This window comes from Ranitomeya variabilis, chromosome 4, assembly GCF_051348905.1.
Source record: "Ranitomeya variabilis isolate aRanVar5 chromosome 4, aRanVar5.hap1, whole genome shotgun sequence".
NCBI classification, from domain to species: domain Eukaryota; kingdom Metazoa; phylum Chordata; class Amphibia; order Anura; family Dendrobatidae; genus Ranitomeya; species Ranitomeya variabilis.
In genome coordinates, this window is record NC_135235.1 from 6,391,392 (window position 1) to 6,410,167 (window position 18,776).

Below are 18,776 nucleotides of genomic sequence, written 5' to 3' on the forward strand. Positions count from 1 at the left end.
TATATACTGCGTGCGTGGGCTGTTATATACTACGTGAGCTGTTATAAACTAAGTGGTTGTGTTATATGCTATGTGGGCTGTTATACACTCCGTAGGCTGTGCTATATACTACATGGCTGTGCTATATACTACATGGCTGTGCTATATACTCCGTGGAAAAAAAAAAAAACAGTACACAGGTAAAGGTGCTTACCTGTCGCGGCCTCCAAACAAATGCACTATCAAGGTGCAGCGGACCCAAGTTAAGATGGCGACTACACAGGTGCAATAATACCGATGAGGCAGCCAGCCTACAATCAGGGATTGGCCGCTTGGCACACCAGTGCAGACAAATAAACTGTATGTGGCATGTTCACACAGAAATGCAGAGCATCTGACTCAAAGCCTATTAGTGACGCCATATGGCGGGCTAATCAGTGCTGGCTAATCAGTGCTGACTAATTCATCCTGTGTGAACAGCGGCCACGACAGGTAAGCACCTTTACCTGTGTACTGTTTTTTTTTTTTCCTAGAAGTTAGTGGAGGTTTTTTTCCTCTTATGGTGTTTTTTATATACTCCGTGGGCTGTGCTATATACTCCGTGGGCTGTGCTATATACTCCGTGGGCTGTGCTATATACTACGTGGCTGTGCAATATACTACGTGGCCTGTTATATACTACGTGGCTGTGCTATTTACTACGTGAGCTGTTATATACTACATGGCTGGCCGTGAACAATCAGCGACAGGTGCAGTCCGGCCACGAATTGGTGCGGGATTTGAACCACGCTTCACTAATTGGTCGCGGCCGGCCGAATCCTGTGTATTCATTGCATTATTCTAAAATCTTCATAAATAAACTACATACATATTCTAGAATACCCGATGCGTTAGAATCGGGCCACCATCTAGTCTCCATATAATTAGTGTGCAAATCAATGAATAATCAATGTTGTATCCATGTACAGTGTGTTTTCTGTGTGCAGTGTACAGTGTTGTCTGTGTGCAGTGTTTTGTCTGTGTGTAGTGTACAGTGTGTTGTCTGTGTGCAGTGTACAGTGTGTTGTCTGTGTGCAGTGTACAGTGTGTTGTCTGTGTGCAGTGTACAGTCTGTGTGCAGTGTGTTGTCTGTGTGCAGTGTACATTGTGTTGTCTGTCTGCAGTGTACAATGTGTTGTCTGTGTGCAGTGTGTTGTCTGTGTGCAGTGTACAGTGTGTTGTCTGTGTGCATCAGTGGAGACACACAGGAATATTTCTCCTAGTGAAGCCATTATTGTTCCCACACAGTACAGTACTACTTCCAGACCCCACAGAACTCCCAGAATTCTGGAAGCTCACAGGCCAACGGTAGTAGCATTATTTTTTCCCCTGCGACAGATGTTGTCCTTGGTGGGATTTGAACCCAGGACTCCAGCGCAGAAAGGCTGCAGTGCTAACCACTGAGCCACTGTGCTGCCGTTATGAGAGTGGGTGGAAATTCACAGAGGGGGGAGAAAGGCTGCGTGAAGGGTTTTGGTCCTACAGAAACCTAATGATGGGAGGAGTAGTAGTTCAGCTCTGGTGGTATCCCGAACAATGGAAAATAATTCACATTTTCCTGACAACTCCCCCTCTTTGACTGTGCTACGGAGGCAGGACCTCTCGGTACTCCTCTATGTGCATCTCTAAGGACTCTCTTGCCCTCCAGGGCAAGGCTCCAGCGTAGAAACATTCCGTTGGTACCGGATACAGTGTGCAGCCAACTCAAGGGGTTGTGGTCGGCCACAACGGTGATGGTGCGCCCGCACAAGTAGGGCTGCAAGCATTACAGGACATATACAATGGCCAGGCACTCCTCTATAGTGGAATGGGCCACTTACCTCGGCAAGAGCTTCCGGCTTAGGTACAACACAGGGTGCTCTTGGTTCCCCGAGTTGACCTGGCTAAGCACAGCACCGAGGCCAAACTCGTTGCCATCAGTCTGTACTAAGGACAGCCGACTGCAGTCAGTCAATTGCCTTTAACACAGGGGAGCTACTCAGGGCAGTCTTCAAAGCCTGAAAAGCCACCTCACGGACATTTGTCCAATTGACTGTATGGGGTTGGTTCCTCTTGGTGAGGTCCATCAAGGGCTTCACAAGGCTACTATAGTTTTGTACAAAGCGCCTATAGTACGTTTCGGTGCTGAAGAAGGACATCACCTGATTCTTGGTCCTGGGGGTGGCCAGGCCGCGAAAGCACCCACTTTCCCAGGCTCTGGCTTCAGAGTACCCCCGCCTATCTGGTGTCCCTGAGCACCTGCTGCAGATACTAGAGGTGATCCTCCCAGGTGGGACTTAAGACGGCAATGTCATCTAGGTACGCTACCGCATACCTCTCCAGTCCCTGGAGAAGGTTGTTGACCATCCGCTGGAATGTGGCAGGGGCATTCTTCATTCCAAAAGGGATGACTGTGGACTTGTACAGTCCCAAGGGGGTGATAAATTCATTTGCTGCATTGTATTACTTACTGCTGTACATTCATGCTGGGGTCAGAGGAGATATTGTCTTGTGCAAGGTGTTAGAGCATATGGTTGTAGCCAGGCTCAGTGCCTTTGATCATTTAAAGTCCCCTGAGGTGTTGGCCAATTGCTAATTTATCCCAAATAAGGACCCACAATCCCTCTCACCTGATCCTTTACTCAGTCCTATAAATTTAGTAGCATCTTAAAGGGAACCTGTTACCCCCAAAATCGAAGGTGAGCTAAGCCCAGCAGCATCAGGGGCTTATCTACAGCATTCTGTAATACATTCTGTAATGCTGTAGATAAGCCCTCGATGTAACCTGAAAGATGAGAAAAAGAGGTTAATTATACTCACCCAGGGGCGGTCCCGGTGCGATCCGGTCCGATGAGCGTCGCGGTCCGGTCCAGGGCCTCCTATCTTCTTCCGATGGACGTCCTCTTCTTGCAGTCACACTGCGGCTCCGGCGCAGGCGTACTGATGTGTCCTGTGGAGGGCACAGCAAAGTACTGCAGTGCACAGGCACCGGGCCTCTCTGACCTTTCCTAGCACCTGCGCACTGCAGTACTATGTAATATGCAGGCATCTCCACACCCATAGGCGGAGCGCATATTCATTACTTTAATGAGCGGTACCATGTGACCGCTAAACACAGGAAGGAAGACAGGAAGAGAGATGCCGGCGCCCGAGATGCAGCGCCAGGAGGGTGAGTGTGATGGGGGAGGGTGAGCCATGTGATATTCACCTGTCCTCGTTCCACCGCCGCGCTGTGTCTTCCGGGTCCTCTGGCTGTGATGTTCAGGTCAGAGGGCGCCATGACGTGGTTAGTGTGTGTGCCGCCCTCTGACCTGAGCAGTCACTGCAGAGAGCCGGAGACACCGAGGAGAAGCCCGCAGCGACGAGAGGCGAGTATGTCATTTTATTTTATTGTTTTAAATCGCAGCAGCAGCATTATATGGGGCATATTTGTATATGGAGCATCTTATGGGGCCATCATTAACCTTTATGGGACATATCTTATATGGAGCATTATATGGGGCCATCATTACCCTTTATGGGGCGTATTTTGTATGGAGCATTATATGGGGCTCCCGATTCAATATGGATATTCAAAAACACTTAACCTACTGATGTCTCAATTAATTTTACTTTTATTGGCATCTATTTTTATTTTTGACATTTACCGGTAGCTGCTGCATTTCCCACCCTAGGCTTATACTCGAGTCATTAAGTTTTCCCAGGTTTTTTGTGGCAAAATTAGGGGGGGGTCAGCTTATGCTCGAGTATATACTGTAATTTCATTCAAGTCCGTGTTGTAAAAATTAGTACACCCCAATAAAAGTCTTTGAAGCAAAGTTTAGACTACAACATTCTGGTTAGCAAGAATTCAAAGATTCATAGATTGTAGTCACCTGCCCCAGTAATGGCTGATAACAGGGAGTAATAGATAGTAATCTCCGGTCCTACAGTCTCCTCCCCAGTAATGGCTGATAACAGGGAGCAATAGATTGTGTACATAGTGTGTGGTTCTACAGGCGGCCTCTGTTCGCACATTCTGGATTTTCCTTACAGCCTCAGTACTGTGGTGTCTGGGTCGCTGTAATATACAGACGTCGCCTCCTTACAGCGGATCAACCATAGTGATACGAGAGCGCGAATTACACGGACCACGGGCAAGAAATCCACTCAGGAGGAAATAGAAACCAGAGAACAGGAACTGATAGTAATGGAAGGAATAAACATGAAATAGTAAATGATGTAATAATAATTATCGCTGTTAATATGATTATCACATTCTGTGTTTTCTTAGTAAATGAATTGATGCTGGTGGTCAGTCTCTCTAAGGACGGCTCTAAAAGGATAACAGCAGAAATATGCCCGAAAAACAACCCCCTGCGATAGATGCTTCATTATTATTACTATGCTTCATTATTGCTATCAATCTGACAACCTGCTTTTCATCCTCAGGTATGTCCACTGGCGGCAATCCCATCACCCATCTTTCCTGATCCCTCTCACCCTGTATCCGTCTGTTATTCCTGGTATGTCCTCTGGCCGCAGTACGATCACCCATCTTTTCTGACCCCATTCACCCTGTAACTGTCTGCTATTACTGTTGGCTTTATCCCTCCATTTGGATCTATTTCCTTTGGCATTTCCCTGCTAATTAACCCCCCCCCCCCCCCCGTGTCTGTTATCAGTCTTCCTGCTGCCCCTCCCTCCTGATCACACCTGGCCTATTTCATGTGCACTTAGCTTGTTATAAATTCAGAGTCACAGGTCTGTCTGGACCGTGGTCTGTCTCTATAAAGATGGCTCTAAAAGGATAACAGCAGAAATATGCCAGAAATGAGCCAGAAGTGAACAGAAGGTAAGACTAACCACTGTTATTAAATGTGTTATGGACCTGGTGGTTAGGTGCACCTGGAATGACCTGATGGTTAAACTAGAAGACAGGACGAGCTCTGGGAAGTGGGAACTCTGCTGACCGCAAATCCTAATCCTATAACACACACACTAGAAATAGCTGTGGAGCGTACCTAACTCTCCCTAGATGCCTCTCACAGCCTAAGAGCTAACTACCCCTAAAGATAGGAAAATAAGCCTTACCTTGCCTCAGAGAAAATTCCCCAAAGGTAAAGGCAGCCCCCCACATATATTAACTGTGAGTTAAGAGGAAAGTCACAAACACAGGGATGAAACAGGTTTCAGCAAAGGAGGCCAGACTTACTAGATAGACTGAGGATAGGAAAGGGATCTATGCGGTCAGCACAAAAAAACTACAAAAAGCCACGCAGAGTGTGCAAAAAGACCCCCACACCGACTCACGGTGCGGAGGTGCCACTCTGCAACCCAGAGCTTCCAGCTAGCAAGGCAATATCATGTTAGCAAGCTGGACTAGAACTTAGCAAGTACTAAGAAATATATTCAGTACACAATGAACAACAAATGAACTAGCAGGGACTTAGCTTCTGCTGGAGTAGACAGGTCATCAGAAAGATCCGAGAGAGAGATCTGAACCAGTGCTAATACATTGACAGCTGGCATGGAGTAACGATCTGAGTGGAGTTAAATAGAGAAGCCAACCCAGCCGCAAACGAGGGCAGCTGAGGAAGCAACCTCAGAACCAGCAGTTCCACTCACAGCCACCAGAGGGAGTCCATGGACAGAACTCGCCGAAGTATCATTCATGACCACAGGAGGGAGTTCAAGAACGGAATTCACAACAGTACCCCCCCCCCCTTGAGGAGGGGTCACCGAACCCTCACCAGAGCCCCCAGGCCGATCAGGACGAGCCAAATGAAAGGCACGAACCAACTCGGCCGCATGGACATCGGAGGCAAAAACCCAGGAATTATCCTCCTGACCATAGCCCTTCCATTTGACCAGGTACTGAAGTTTCCGTCTCGAAATACGAGAATCCAAAATCTTCTCCACCACATACTCCAACTCCCCCTCGACCAACACCGGAGCAGGAGGGTCAACGGAGGGAACCATAGGCGCCACATATCTCCGCAACAACGACCTATGGAACACATTATGGATGGCAAAAGAAGCTGGAAGGGCCAAACGAAACGACACAGGATTGAGAATTTCAGAAATCTTATAAGGACCAATGAAACAAGGCTTAAACTTAGGAGAAGAAACCTTCATAGGGACATGACGAGACGACAACCAAACCAAATCCCCAACACGAAGTCGGGGACCAACACAGCGACGGCGGTTGGCGAAACGTTGAGCCTTCTCCTGGGACAATGTCAAATTGTCCACTACATGAGTCCAAATTTGCTGCAACCTGTCCACCACAGAATCCACACCAGGACAGTCCGAAGGCTCAACCTGCCCTGAAGAAAAACGAGGATGAAAACCAGAGTTACAAAAAAAAGGTGAAACCAAGGTAGCCGAACTGGCCCGATTATTAAGGGCGAACTCAGCCAATGGCAAGAAGGTCACCCAATCATCCTGATCAGCAGAAACAAAGCATCTCAGATAGGTCTCCAAAGTCTGATTAGTTCGTTCGGTTTGGCCATTTGTCTAAGGATGGAAAGCCGAAGAGAAAGACAAATCAATGCCCATCTTAGCACAAAAGGACCGCCAAAACCTTGAAACAAACTGGGAACCTCTGTCCGACACGATGTTCTCCGGAATGCCATGCAAACGAACCACATGCTGGAAAAATAGTGGAACCAAATCAGAGGAGGAAGGTAATTTAGGCAAGGGTACCAAATGGACCATCTTAGAGAAGCGATCACAAACCACCCAGATGACCGACATCCTTTGAGAGACAGGGAGATCTGAAATAAAATCCATGGAAACATGCGTCCAAGGCCTTTTCGGGACAGGCAAGGGCAAAAGTACCCACTGGCACAAGAACAGCAGGGCTTGGCCCGAGCACAAGTCCCACAAGACTGCACAAAAGAACGCACATCCCGTGACAAGGAAGGCCACCAAAAGGACCTAGCCACCAAATCTCTGGTACCAAAAATCCCAGGATGACCAGCCAACACCGAACAATGAACCTCAGAGATAACTCTACTAGTCCATCTATCAGGGACAAACAGTTTTTCCGCTGGACAACGGTCAGGTCTATCAGCCTGAAACTCCTGCAGCGCCCGCCGCAAATCAGGTGAGATGGCAGACAGAATTACCCCCTCTTGGAGAATATCAGCCGGCTCAGGAACTCCCGGGGAATCAGGCACAAAACTCCTTGAAAGGGCATCGGCCTTCACATTCTTAGAACCCGGAAGGTATGAAACCACAAGATTGAAACGGGAGAAAAACAGCGACCATCGAGCCTGTCTAGGATTCAACCGCTTAGCAGACTCGAGATAAGTCAGATTTTTGTGATCCGTTAAGACCACTACGCGATGCTTGGCTCCCTCAAGCCAATGTCGCCACTCCTCGAACGCCCACTTCATAGCCAACAACTCCCGATTGCCAACATCATAATTACGCTCAGCAGGCGAAAACTTTCTAGAAAAGAAAGCACATGGCTTCATCACAGAGCCATCAGAAGATCTTTGAGACAAAACAGCCCCTGCTCCAATCTCAGAAGCATCAACCTCGACCTGAAAAGGGAGCGAAACATCTGGCTGACACAACACGGGGGCCGAAGAGAAACGGCGTTTCAACTCCCGAAAAGCCTCAACGTCCGCAGAGGACCAATTCACCACATCAGCACCTTTCTTGGTAAAATCAGTCAACGGTTTAACAACACTAGAAAAATTAGCGATGAAGCAACGGTAAAAATTAGCAAAGCCCAAAAATTTCTGAAGGCTCTTCACAGATGTAGGCTGAGTCCAATCATAAATGGCCTGAACTTTAACAGGATCCATCTCGATAGTAGAAGGGGAAAAAATGAAACCCAAAAAGGAAACCTTCTGAACTCCGAAGAGACATTTAGACCCCTTCACAAACAAAGAATTAGCACGAAGAACCTGGAACACCATTCTGACCTGCTTCACATGAGACTCCCAATCATCGAAAAGACCAAAATATCATCCAAATATACAATAATGAATCTATCCAAATACTTTCGGAAGATGTCATGCATAAAGGACTGAAACACAGATGGAGCATTAGAAAGCCCGAATGGCATCACCAGGAACTCAAAATGGCCCTCGGGCGTATTAAATGCTGTTTTCCATTCATCGCCCTGTTTAATACGCACCAGATTATACGCCCCTCGAAGATCTATCTTGGTGAACCAACTAGCCCCCTTAATCCGAGCAAACAAATCAGACAGTAGAGGCAAAGGGTACTGAAATTTGACCGTGATTTTATTGAGAAGGCGGTAATCTATACAAGGTCTCAGAGAACCATCCTTCTTGGCCACAAAAAAAACCCCTGCTCCCAACGGTGACGACGACGGGCGAATATGCCCTTTCTCCAAGGACTCCTTTATATAACTCCGCATAGCGGCGTGTTCCGGCACAGATAAATTGAAAAGTCGTCCCTTAGGAAATTTACTACCAGGAATCAAATTAATAGTACAATCACAATCCCTATGAGGAGGTAGGGCACTGGATTTGGGCTCATCGAATACATCTCGGTAATCCGACAAAAACTCAGGGACTTCAGAAGGAGTAGAAGGAGAAATTGACAACAACGGAACGTCACCATGTACCCCTTGACAACCCCAACTGGACACAGACATTGATTTCCAATCCAATACTGGATTATGGACCTGTAGCCATGGCAAACCCAACACGACCACATCATGCAAATTATGCAACACCAAAAAGCGAACATCTTCCTGATGTGCAGGAGCCATGCACATGGTCAACTGAGTCCAGTACTGAGGCTTATTCTTGGCCAAAGGCGTAGCATCAATTCCCCTTAATGGAATAAGATACTGCAAGGGCTCCAAGAAAAAACCACAGCGCCTGGCAAACTCTAAGTCCATCAAATTCAGGGCAGCGCCTGAGTCCACAAATGCCATAACAGAGTAGGACGACAAAGAGCAAATCAGAGTAACGGACAAAAGAAATTTAGGCTGTACAGTACCAATGGTGACGGACCTAGCGAACCGCTTAGTGCGCTTAGGACAATCAGAGATAGCATGAGTGGGGTCACCACAGTAAAAACACAGCCCATTCTGACGTCTGTGTTCTTGCCGTTCAGCTCTGGTCAAAGTCCTATCACATTGCATAGGCTCAGGCCTCTGCTCAGAGGACACCGCCAAATGGCGCACAACCTTGCGTTCACGCAAGCGCCGATCGATCTGAATGGCCAAGGACATTGACTCATTCAGACCAGCAGGCGTGGGGAATCCCACCATAACATCCTTAAGGGCTTCAGAAAGACCTTTTCTGAAAATTGCTGCAAGGGCACACTCATTCCACTGAGTAAGCACAGACCACTTTCTTAACTTCTGGCAATATACTTCTGCTTCATCCTGACCCTGACACAAAGCTAGCAAGATTTTCTCTGCCTGATCCACAGAGTTAGGTTCGTCATAAAGCAATCCAAGTGCCAGAAAAAACGCATCTACATTAAGCAATGCAGGATCTCCTGGCGCAAGGGAGAATGCCCAGTCTTGTGGGTCGCCACGTAACAAAGAAATAATGATTTTTACTTGCTGAATGGGGTCACCAGAGGAGCGGGGTTTCAAAGCAAGAAACAGTTTACAATTATTTTTGAAATTCAGAAATGTAGATCTATCTCCAAAAAACAAATCAGGAATTGGAATTCTAGGTTCTAACATCGGATTCTGAACTACATAATCTTGAATGCTTTGTACCCTCGCAGTGAGGTGATCCACACAAGAGGACAGACCTTGAATGTCCATATCTACACCTGAGTCCTGAACCACCCAGAGGTTAAGGGGAAAAGAAAGACAAAACACACTGCAGAGAAAAAAAAATGGTCTCAGAACTTCTCTTATCCCTCTATTGAGATGCATTAACACTTTGTGGGCCAGCTGTACTGTTATGGACCTGGTGGTTAGGTGCACCTGGAATGACCTGATGGTTAAACTAGAAGACAGGACGAGCTCTGGGAAGTGGGAACTCTGCTGACCGCAAATCCTAATCCTATAACACACACTAGAAATAGCTGTGGAGCGTACCTAACTCTCCCTAGACGCCTCTTCACAGCCTAAGAGCTAACTACCCCTAAAGATAGGAAAATAAGCCTTACCTTGCCTCAGAGAAAATTCCCCAAAGGTAAAGGCAGCCCCCCACATATATTAACTGTGACTTAAGAGGAAAGTCACAAACACAGGGATGAAACAGGTTTCAGCAAAGGAGGCCAGACTTACTAGATAGACTGAGGATAGGAAAGGGATCTATGCGGTCAGCACAAAAAAACTACAAAAAGCCACGCAGAGTGTGCAAAAAGACCCCCGCACCGACTCACGGTGCGGAGGTGCCACTCTGCAACCCAGAGCTTCCAGCTAGCAAGGCAATATCATGTTAGCAAGCTGGACTAGAACTTAGCAAGTACTAAGAAATATATTCAGTACACAATGAACAACAAATGAACTAGCAGGGACTTAGCTTCTGCTGGAGTAGACAGGTCATCAGAAAGATCCGAGAGAGAGATCTGAACCAGTGCTAATACATTGACAGCTGGCATGGAGTAACGATCTGAGTGGAGTTAAATAGAGAAGCCAACCCAGCCGCAAACGAGGGCAGCTGAGGAAGCAACCTCAGAACCAGCAGTTCCACTCACAGCCACCAGAGGGAGTCCATGGACAGAACTCGCCGAAGTACCATTCATGACCACAGGAGGGAGTTCAAGAACGGAATTCACAACATAAATGTACTTAACTTCTTTCTCTTCCACCACACTTACTCTCTTCATGCTGATATATGCTATAACAGTTTTGGCTCCATTACTCCTCACTCTACTTTGCTATCCCCAAACCCCAGCACCCTCTAACCAAGTAATAATCTCTCCTTCCCTCCTGCCTCCCCACCTGACCTCCTCCGCTGACCTGCTCCTCAACCTCAGATCTCTCCTAATAAAACACAAAACAAGCCGCCCACTCTCCTTCTCCCACCTGTTCTGTCTCTCTCTGCTTCTCCTCACTGCTGGAGACATATCTCCCAATCCTGGACCCCCACAGCTCATACCTCCCATTACTACCCCCTCCTATCGCTCCCAACCCTATATAAACACCTGAAATCTTGCCCACCTCAAATCCGTGCCCCTGACGCCCACCCCTTTGCACCCTCTCTCTGGATCACTCTGGAATGCCTGCTCCATCTGCAATAAACTCTACGTGATTCACAACCTCTTTACCTCTCGTAATCTTTTATTTCTGGGCATCACTGAAACATGGCTGACACCCTCTGACACAGCCTCCCCTGCTGCACTATGTTACTGTGGCCTCCACTTCACCCACACTCCTCGCCCTGGAAACAGACATGGTGGAGGAGTGGGCCTTCTCCTTTCTTCCAACTGTACCTTTAACCCAATCCCACCTCTACCCTCCCTTATCCTCCTCTCTTTTGAAGTCCACCTTGTCCGCATCTACTCCCCCTACAACCTCCAAATGACCATCATATACCGACCTCCGGGCCCGACCACTGCCTTTATTGACCAATTCTCCACCTGGCTCCTTCACTTTCTCTCTGCTGACATTCCCAAAAGCATCATGGGTGACTTCAATATCCCCATTGACACCCACCAGTCAGCAGCCTCCAAACTCATGTCCCTTACTTCATCCTTTGGACTTAACCAGTGGTCCTCCTCAGCCACTCACACAGACGGACACACATTAGACCTGGTCTTCACCCGTTTCTGCTCCCTATCTAACTTCACAACCTCCCCTCTCCCTCTATCTGACCACCATCTACTCACTCTCATCCCTGTCCTCCTCACCTGTCACCCATGTCCAGCGACATGCGCACCCACGCAGGAACCTCGCACACCTAGACACCCACACACTCTCTGACTCTCTCACTCCACGACACAGACACTGCCACTGCTTTCTACAATGCCACTCTGGCATCAGCTAATGACACGTTGCCCCTCTCGTTCATGGCAGAGTGCGACGGATCAATAGACAACCTTGGCACAATAACGTCACTAGAAAGCTCCGGCAAGTGTCCAGAATCACAGAACGGCATTGAAAGAAAACAACGACTTCACTGTATTGAAACAGGCAACACTCACTTTTAACCCCTTCATGACCCAGCCTATTTTGACCTTAATGACCTGGCCGTTTTTTGCAATTCTGACCAGTGTCCCTTTATGAGGTAATAACTCAGGAACGCTTCAACGGATCCTAGCGGTTCTGAGAATGTTTTTTCGTGACATATTGGGCTTCATGTTAGTGGTAAATTTAGGTCGATAATTTCTGAGTTTATTTGTGAAAAAAACGGAAATTTGGCGAAAATTTTGAAAATTTTGCAATTTTCACATTTTGAATTTTTATTCTGTTAAACCAGAGAGGTATGTGACACAAAATAGTTAATAAATAACATTTCCCACATGTCTACTTTACATCAGCACAATTTTGGAAACATTTTTTTTTGCTAGGAAGTTATAAGGGTTAAAATTTGACCAGTGATTTCTCATTTTTACAACGAAATTTACAAAACCATTTTTTTTTAGGGACCACCTCACATTTGAAGTCAGTTTGAGGGGTCTATATGGCTGAAAATACCCAAAAGTGACACCATTCTAAAAACTGCACCCCTAAAGGTGCTCAAAACCACATTCAAGAAGTTTATTAACCCTTCAGGTGTTTCACAGCAGCAGAAGCAACATGGAAGGAAAAAATGAACATTTAACTTTTTAGTCACAAAAATGATCTTTTAGTAACAATTTTTTTATTTTCCCAAGGGTAAAAGGAGAAACTGGACCACGAACGTTGTTGTCCAATTTGTCCTGAGTACGCTGATGCCTCATATGTGGGGGGGGAACCACTGTTTGGGCGCACGGCAGGGCTCGGAAGGGAAAGAGCGCCATTTGACTTTTTGAATGAAAAATTGGCTCCAATCTTTAGCGGACACCATGTCGCGTTTGGAGAGCCCCCGTGTGCTTAAACATTGGAGCTCCCCCACAAGTGACCCCATTTTGGAAACTAGACCCCCCAAGGAACTTATCTGGAAGCATAGTGAACACTTTAAACCCCCAGGTGCTTCACAAATTGATCCGTAAAAATTAAAAAGTACTTTTTTTTTACAAAACAATTATTTTAGCCTCAATTTTTTCATTTTCACATGGGCAACAGGATAAAATGGATCCTAAACTTTGTTGGGCAATTTCTCCTGAGTACGCCGATACCTCATATGTGGGGGTAAACCACTGTTTGGGTGCACAGCAAGGCTCGGAAGGGAAGGAGCGCCATTTGACTTTTTGAATGGAAAATTAGCTCCAATCGTTAGCGGACACCATGTCGCGTTTGGAGAGCCCCTGTGTGCCTAAACATTGGAGCTCCCCTACAAGTGACCCCATTTTGGAAACTAGACCCCCCAAGGAACTTATCTAGATGCATACTGAGCACTTTAAACCCCCAGGTGCTTCACAGAAGTTTATAACGCAGAGCCGTGAAAATAAAAAATAATTTTTCTTTCCTCAAAAATGATTTTTAGCCCGTAATTTTTTATTTTCCCAAGGGTAACAGGAGAAATTGGACCCCAAATGTTGTTGTCCAGTTTGTCCTGAGTACGATGATACCCAATATGTGGGGGTAAACCACTGTTTGTGCGCACGGCAGGGCTCGGAAGGGAAGGAGCGCCATTTGGCTTTTTGAATGGAAAATTAGCTCCAATCATTAGCGGACACCATGTCACGTTTGGAGAGCCCCTGTGTGCCTAAACATTGGAGCTCCCCCACAAGTGACCCCATTTTGGAAACTAGACCTCCCAAGGAACTAATCTAGATGTGTGGTGAGCACTTTGAACCCCCAAGTGCTTCACAGAAGTTTATAACGCAGAGCCATGAAAATAAAAAAAAATGATTTTTTTAGCCCCCATATGTGGGGGTAAACCACTGTTTGTGCGCACGGCAGGGCTCGGAAGGGAAGGCACGCCATTTGGCTTTTTGAATGGAAAATTAGCTCCAATCATTAGCGGACACCATGTCACGTTTGGAGAGCCCCTGTGTGCCTAAACATTGGAGCTCCCCCACAAGTGACCCCATTTTGGAAACTAGACCTCCCAAGGAACTAATCTAGATGTGTGGTGAGCACAAGTTTATAACGCAGAGCCATGAAAATAAAAAAAAATGATTTTTTTAGCCCCCATATGTGGGGGTAAACCACTGTTTGGGCACGTTCGGAAGGGAAGTAGTGACGTTTTGAAATGCAGACTTTGATGGAACGCTCTGCGGCCGTCACGTTGCGTTTGCAGAGCCCCTGATGTGCCTAAACAGTAGAAACTCCCCACAAGTGACACCATTTTGGAAACAATAATTGTTGCCCAGTTTGTCCTGAGTATGCTGGTACCCCATATGTGGGGGTAAACCATTGTTTGGGCGCACGTCGGGCTCGGAAGGGAGGGAGCACCATTTGACTTTTTGAACGCAAGATTGGCTGGAATCAATGGTGGCGCCATATGTTGCGTTTGGAGACCCCTGATGTGCCTAAACAGTGGAAACCCCTCAATTCTAACTCCAACACTAACCCAAACACACCCCAAACCCTAATCCCAACTCTAGATATAACCCTAACCCCAACACACCCCTAACCACAACCCTAACCCAACACAGCCCTAACCCCAACCCTAATCCCAACCCTAACCACAACCCTAACCCCAACACACCCCTAACCACAAGCCTAATCTTAACCCTATTTCCAACCCTAGCCCTAATTCCAACCCTAACTCTAATTCCAACCCTAACCCTAAGGCTATGTGCCCACATTGCGGATTCGTGTGAGATTTTTCCGTACCATTTTTGAAAAATCCGCAGGTAAAACGCAGTGCGTTTTACCTGCGTATTTACCGCGGATTTCCAGTGTTTTTTGTGCGGATTTCACCTGCGGATTCCTATTGAGGAGCAGGTGTAAAACGGAATCCGCACAAAGAATTGACATGATGCGGAAAATACAACACAGGGCTTCCGCGCAGTATTTTCCGCACCATGGGCACAGCGGATTTGGTTTTCAGTAGGTTTACATGGTACTGTAAACCTGATGGAAAACTGCTATGAATCCGCAGCGGCCAATCCACAGCGGATCCACAGCCAAATCCGCACCATGTGTGCACATAGTCTAATCTAACCCTAACTCTAGTTCTAACCCTAATTCTAACTCTAGCCCTAACCCTAGCCCTAGCCCTAACCCTAACCCTAGTGGGGGAAGAAAAAATATATTTATGTTTTCTTTATTTTTATTATTGTCCCTACCTATGGGGGTGATAAAGAGGGGGTTCATTTACAATTTTTTTTATTTTGATCACTGTGATAGGTTTTATCACAGTGATCAAAATGTACCTGGAACGAATCTGCCAGCCGGCAGATTCGGCGGGCGCACTGCGCATGCGCCCGCCATTTTGGAAGATGGTGGCGCCCATGAAGAAGACGGACGGACACGGCGAGGCTCGGTAAGTATGAGGGGGGGGAGATTGGATCACTGGGGGGGGATCGGAGCACGGGGGGGTGGATCGAAGCACGGGGATAGCGGACAGGAGGACGGAGGGAAGCGGACCATAGTACGGGGCAGAAAGGAGGACTGGGGAGGCGATCGGTGGCGGTGGGGGGGGGGGGGCAGATTAGGTTTTCCAGCCATGGCCGATGATATTGCAGCATCGGCCATGGCTGGATTGTAATATTTCACCATTTTCATAGGTGAAATATTACAAATCGCTCTGATTGGCTGTTTCACTTTCAAGAGCCAATCAGAGCGATAGTAGCTACGGGGGGGTGAAGCCCCCCTGGGCTGAAGTACCACTCCCCCTGTCCTTGCAGATCGGGTGAAATTGGAGTTAACCCTTTCACCCGATCTGCAGGGACGCGATCATTCCATGACGCCACATAGGCGTCACAGGTCGGATTGGCACCGACTTTCATGACGCCTACATGGCGTCAAAGGTCGGGAAGGGGTTTTAAATATTCCCTCACCTCTACTAAACAGGCCTACTTCACACCCCTCATATCTTCTTTATCCCACAACCCCAAACAGTTGTTCAACACTTTTAACTCCTTACTCCGCCCCCCACTGCCCCCTCCGACTTCCTTCCACTTCAAAAATAAGATAGACCAAACAAGGCAAATCTTCGTCGTCAAACCACCACAACCCCTTTGTATACCAGACCAATGCCCAAACCCCATAACCTCCCTCTCCAAAATCACTGAAGGACAGCTTGCTCATCTTCTCTCCAAATCACACCTCACCACTTGTGCACTTGACCCCATCCCATCCCACCTCCTCCAAAACCTCACCACCATGCTTATCCCATCTCTATCCCATCTCTTCAACCTATCACTAACTTCTGGTACCTTCCCGTCTGCTTTCAACATGCCACAATCACACCTATCCTCAAAAAGCCAACCCTCGATCCAACAGCTATGTCCAGCTATCGCCCAATATCGCTGCTCCCATTTGCTTTCAAACTCCTGGAGCAGCACGTCCACGCTGAACTTTCCTCTCACTTTGCATCTTACTCTCTCTTCGACAACCTACAATCTGGCTTCCGTCCCCACCATTCCACTGAGACTGCCCTGACCAAAATTACTAACGACCTACTTACAGCCAAAGCTAACGGACAATACTCTGTACTCCTCCTTCTAGACCTGTCCTCTGCGTTCGACACAGCTGACCACTGCCTCCTACTACAAATCCTCTCCTCCTTTGGGGTCAAAGACCTCGCCCTATCCTGGATCTCCTCATACCTCAGCAACTGCACATTCAGCGTCTCCCACTCCCACACTACCTCCTCATCTCGCCCCCTCTCTGTTGGGAGTCCCCCAAGGCTCTGTCCTAGGACCCTTACTCGTCTCAATCTATACACTCGGCTTGGGACAACTCATAAGGTCCTATGGCTTCCAGTACCATCTATATGCTGATGACATTCAGATCTACCTCTCTGGCCCAGATGTCACCTCTCTGATCTCCAGAATCCCAGAGTGTCTATCAGCCATAGCCTACTCCTTCTTCTCCTCTCACTTCCTAAAACTCAATGTAGACAAATCTGAATTAATTATCTTCCCTACCTGATCTATCTATCAAAATAAATGAATTCACACTTTCCCCTATCCCAGTAATCCGCTGCCTCGGAGTAACCCTGGATTCTGCCCTGTCCTTCAAACTGAACATCCAAGCTCTCGCCACCTCCTGTTGCCTCCAGCTCAAAAATATTTCCAGAATCCGTCCTTTCCTCAACCCACACTCTACCAAAATGCTCGTGCATGCCCTAATCATCTCCCGCCTCGACTACTGCAACATCCTCCTCTGTGGCCTACCTTCTCACACTCTCGCACCCCTCCAGTCCAAACTTAACTCTGCTGCCCGACTAAGTAATCTCTCTCCTCGCTACACTCCTGCTTCCCCTCTTAGCAAATCCCTTCACTGGCCCCCATTTTCCCAGCGTATCCAGTTTAAACTACTAACACTGACCTACAGAGCCATCCATAACCTTTCTCCTCCGTGTATTTCCATACTAATCTCTCAATATCTTCCCTCATGTAATCTCCGGTCCTCCCAAGACCTCCTTCTCTCCTCCACACTTATTCGCTCCTCATCCAATCGCATCCAAGACTTCTCACGAATATCCCCCATCCTCTGGAATTCTGTGCCCCAACACATCCGGTTATCCACTACTTTTGGATCCTTCAAAAGAAACCTGAAAACCCATCTCTTCAAAGAAGCTTACAGCCTGTAAAGACCACACGGCCTCCTCAACACCATCGGAGCTACTGCAACCCTCAACCTACTGTCTCCTTCCCCATAATCCTGTAGAATGTAAGCCCGCAAGGGCAGGGTCCTCTTCCCTCTGTACCAGTCTGTCATTGTTAGTTTACTGTAAGTGATATTTGTATTTTGATGTGACCCCTTCTCATGTACAGCACCATGGAATTAATGGTGCTATATAAAATAAATAATAATAATAATAATAATAATGTTACAGATAACAGTATTGACAAATATTAACGTAAACACGACACAACGTAACAGTTCTAACATCAGAGGCTGCACTAAGGACCAGGACAGCGCCCCCCGCAGAGCCGCCCCGCACTCACCGACCACCGTCAGCAGCATGTTGTCCAAGAGGAGGGCGATGAAGACGATGAGCAGAATTAACCTCCGGGACTGTCTTCCCTCGCGGAGCCACCGCAGGAGGCCAAACTCTGTGAGGGACATGGCGCGGACCCGGCTCTGGTGTGTAAGGAGAGCGGATGGCGCACACAGGGTTAAAGGTGCAGCTCCTGCAGGAAATGGACAAGCAGCAAATCTCAGAGGCTGCAGCGAGACCCGCGCCACCATACTGACGGGCTCCGCCACGCTGGCAACCTCCACCATACTGACGGGCTCCGCCAGTGTATACAGCCTCCCTGTGTCCCCGGTATATACAGCCCCCCTGTGTCCCCGGTATATACAGACTCCCTGTGTCCCCGGAATATACAGCCTCCGTGTCTCCCCGGTATATACAGCCTCCGTGTGTCCCCGGTATATACAGCCTCCCTGTGTCCCCGGTATATACAGCCTCCCTGTCTCCCCGGTATATACAGCCTCCCTGTCTCCCCGGTATATACAGACTCCCTGTGTCCCCGGTATATACAGCCTCCCTGTCTCCCCGGTATATACAGCCTCCCTGTCTCCCCGGTATATACAGCCTCCCTGTCTCCCCGGTATATACAGCCTCCCTGTCTCCCCGGTATATACAGCCTCCCTGTGTCCCCGGTATATACAGCCTCCCTGTGTC

General features: G+C 47.7%; 1 protein-coding gene across 2 annotated transcripts in view; it reads right to left on the reverse strand.

The window, feature by feature from the left end:
* Nucleotides 1–18,776, reverse strand: part of SLC18A2 (solute carrier family 18 member A2) — a 295,896-nt gene that overhangs the window by 153,616 nt on the left and 123,504 nt on the right. Inside the window, exon 2 of one of the 2 annotated variants that reach the window (XM_077257891.1) lies at nucleotides 18,094–18,279. The exons of the other annotated variant lie outside the window; for it this stretch is intronic. Within the exon in view, the coding sequence (XP_077114006.1) occupies nucleotides 18,094–18,214 (121 nt within the window). The 5' untranslated portion in view covers nucleotides 18,215–18,279. The remainder of the gene's footprint in view (nucleotides 1–18,093; nucleotides 18,280–18,776) is intronic. 2 annotated transcript variants of the gene reach the window in all.